The sequence below is a fragment of the Triplophysa rosa genome, linkage group LG13 (assembly GCF_024868665.1).
Source record: "Triplophysa rosa linkage group LG13, Trosa_1v2, whole genome shotgun sequence".
In the NCBI taxonomy this organism is placed as follows: domain Eukaryota; kingdom Metazoa; phylum Chordata; class Actinopteri; order Cypriniformes; family Nemacheilidae; genus Triplophysa; species Triplophysa rosa.
The window spans coordinates 23,038,917-23,041,416 of record NC_079902.1 but is presented as its reverse complement, the minus strand read 5'-3'; the positions used below and the strand labels follow the sequence as shown (position 1 = coordinate 23,041,416).

General features: G+C 42.2%; 1 protein-coding gene across 2 annotated transcripts in view; it reads left to right on the top strand.

The window, feature by feature from the left end:
* LOC130563481 (dedicator of cytokinesis protein 2) overlaps positions 1 to 2,500 on the top strand; it is an 86,892-nt gene that overhangs the window by 67,581 nt on the left and 16,811 nt on the right. For both annotated transcript variants that reach the window (XM_057349022.1, XM_057349021.1), the window contains exons 36-39: positions 628 to 718; positions 1,631 to 1,741; positions 1,912 to 2,001; positions 2,366 to 2,470. In XM_057349022.1, coding sequence (XP_057205005.1) covers positions 628 to 718; positions 1,631 to 1,741; positions 1,912 to 2,001; positions 2,366 to 2,470 — 397 coding nt within the window. The remainder of the gene's footprint in view (positions 1 to 627; positions 719 to 1,630; positions 1,742 to 1,911; positions 2,002 to 2,365; positions 2,471 to 2,500) is intronic.

Genomic DNA, 2,500 nt, shown 5'->3' with positions numbered 1-2,500 from the left:
GACAGAAGAAAGTTCACAGAGAAATTGTGTCCTGCTGTCTGAGAGGCTTATTAAACACAAACCTGTGTGCAGAGGATTCTGGGTAGAACAGATTATGCGTGTGTGATGAATGGAAATATGATAGTTTCACATGTGGTTATAATTTGATAATTATGCTTATATCACACTCAAAGCACTTTGCAGGATCTCCTCAAGATCTTAGTTGTTTATTATTAAGAAGAAATCATAAATAGGATTCGATTGTGTTTGATGGAGGAAACCACAACCATTGTTGATTGCTCTGTTTAAATGGGAAGAAACCATAGATATAGAGTTTAGATATATCTACTCTTTCCAGTCTTGACCTTTGACTTGTAAACGCTCCCTTTCACCATGGTAAAAATCGATGTAACAGATGATTTACAGTAGCTCATGGCTTTATGTAATACTGCCACCTTGTGGGGAAAACGAGCACTTCCAGTTTTGTACTCCTGTGAGACTTTTAGAATTGTGTTCATTTGTATTGTATTTATCATTTCCACGGTAAGCCTTGAACTATAATATACTGTATATTAAATGTAATTTGATACAACATACAGTATATTAAAACGATTGTATTGTTAATGTGCATTTGGTGTATTTTCTCAGGTATCTCTACAAGTTACGGGATCTTCATTTGGATGGAGAAAACTACACAGAGGCGGCATACACACTACTGCTGCACTCCAAACTGCTGAAGGTGAACACACACACACGCGCACGCACGCACGCACGCACGCACACACACACGCCTGTGACCTTTGACACAAGGTCGCGGTAGCGCTGAGTGTGAGATGTTTTGATTGGTTTGTGTTCTCATTGGTTGATTTACTCTCGTCCCTGACCGGACCCTGCGGCACACAGTAAGCAGATAAAGATTCAGGTCAAATTTACGACACCAGCAGAGTTGCTGTGGACGAGCCCGTGTGATTTACACAGCTCTCTACCCCCCCCACACACACACACACACACGCACGCACGCACACACGCACACACGCGCACACACACACGCACACACACCGGTTCATATTAGAGGAGATAGAGTGAAACTAGAGTTCATGTAAGGGGCTTGTACATTATCCAGCTTATTACACGGCCGCTTGGCACATGAGAAAAAACGACATGAAATGTGATTTTGAAATATTTCATGAGCTCATTTTTACCGAATTCAGACCTTCCGCGAGGAAAAGCCGTTTACTTTGGTTTTAAGGTAAGAAACGACGTTCAAACGTCATGAACAGGCAATTTGGTTCGATCATTTGTAAATCTAATGTCAATATGTTATTAAAAGACATTTAATTTGTCAAAAAAACCTGTCAAAATGATTTGCTGCATCCAGGTTACCGTGTGTTATTAGTTTTGAGAGGTTGTTATCTGGGAATAACGAACCTGTAAATGTCGCGACTGGCCAATCAGAATCGAGCATTCCAGCGAGCCGTGTGATAAAGATTTATAACAAATGCGTGTTTTAGTACACACAGTCTGTCATTAGCAGCGGCTCTGCTTTAATCTCTCGCAAGACAAACCTCTTTTGACTCATCACGTTCAGATAACCACAATGATGTCATGTGTGCGTTATATACATGTGTGTGTTTATGTGTGTGCGTGTCAGTGGTCAGAGGAGCAGTGCGCTCCTCAGCTGGACTTTCAGACGCCACAGACTCAACGGCAGCTGAAGGAATCTCTGTACGACATCATCATCAGCTACTTTGATAAGGGCAAGGTCAGCACCAGCCTCAGTCGCTTTTATTTTCAGTTGCCTGTGAAAATCTCAGATTCATTTGCGTGCATTCAGATGCGATGGATGTATTTGGGTTGATGCGATCGTGTCGCAGTCTTTAGTAAATGCAGAACACATACAGGTACATGAGAGCGTGTTTGATGGTGTTTCAGATGTGGGAGGAGGCCATCGCTCTCTGCAAGGAGTTAGCAGACCAGTTTGAGATGGAGGTGTTCGACTATGAGCTTCTCGGACAAAAGCTGGTAAGAAACACGGTCTCTAACTTGTGATTTATAAAGCTTTGCAATAATACGTGCCAGCAACAGTTTGATCAGATTCTGGTCGGCTAAACATCTGCAGATTTATCCCAAACCCAACAAATCTCCAGGGTCACACGTGACAAGAGTTCAGTTTTGTGTTGGGTCACGGTCCAGCCTACATAACACATTCAGCATCTTTAGTACAGAAGAGTAGTACCTACGGCTAGAAAACGATGCTATAGATTCCCTGGTTCCAGGGATTCAGATCTGCAGGAATAGTGAAAACTTTCCATGTTTTAAAAACATTACTGGGACTTTATTAATTGAATGTCATCTGTTTGTTTGTTTATTCGTTACTTTTTTGCAGAATCAGCAGGCAAAGTTTTATGAGAACATCATGAAAATCCTTCGGCCCAAACCGGATTACTTTGCTGTGGGCTATTACGGCTGCGGCTTCCCTCAGTTCCTCAGGGTCAGTGTGTGTGTGTGTCTGTGTGTGTGT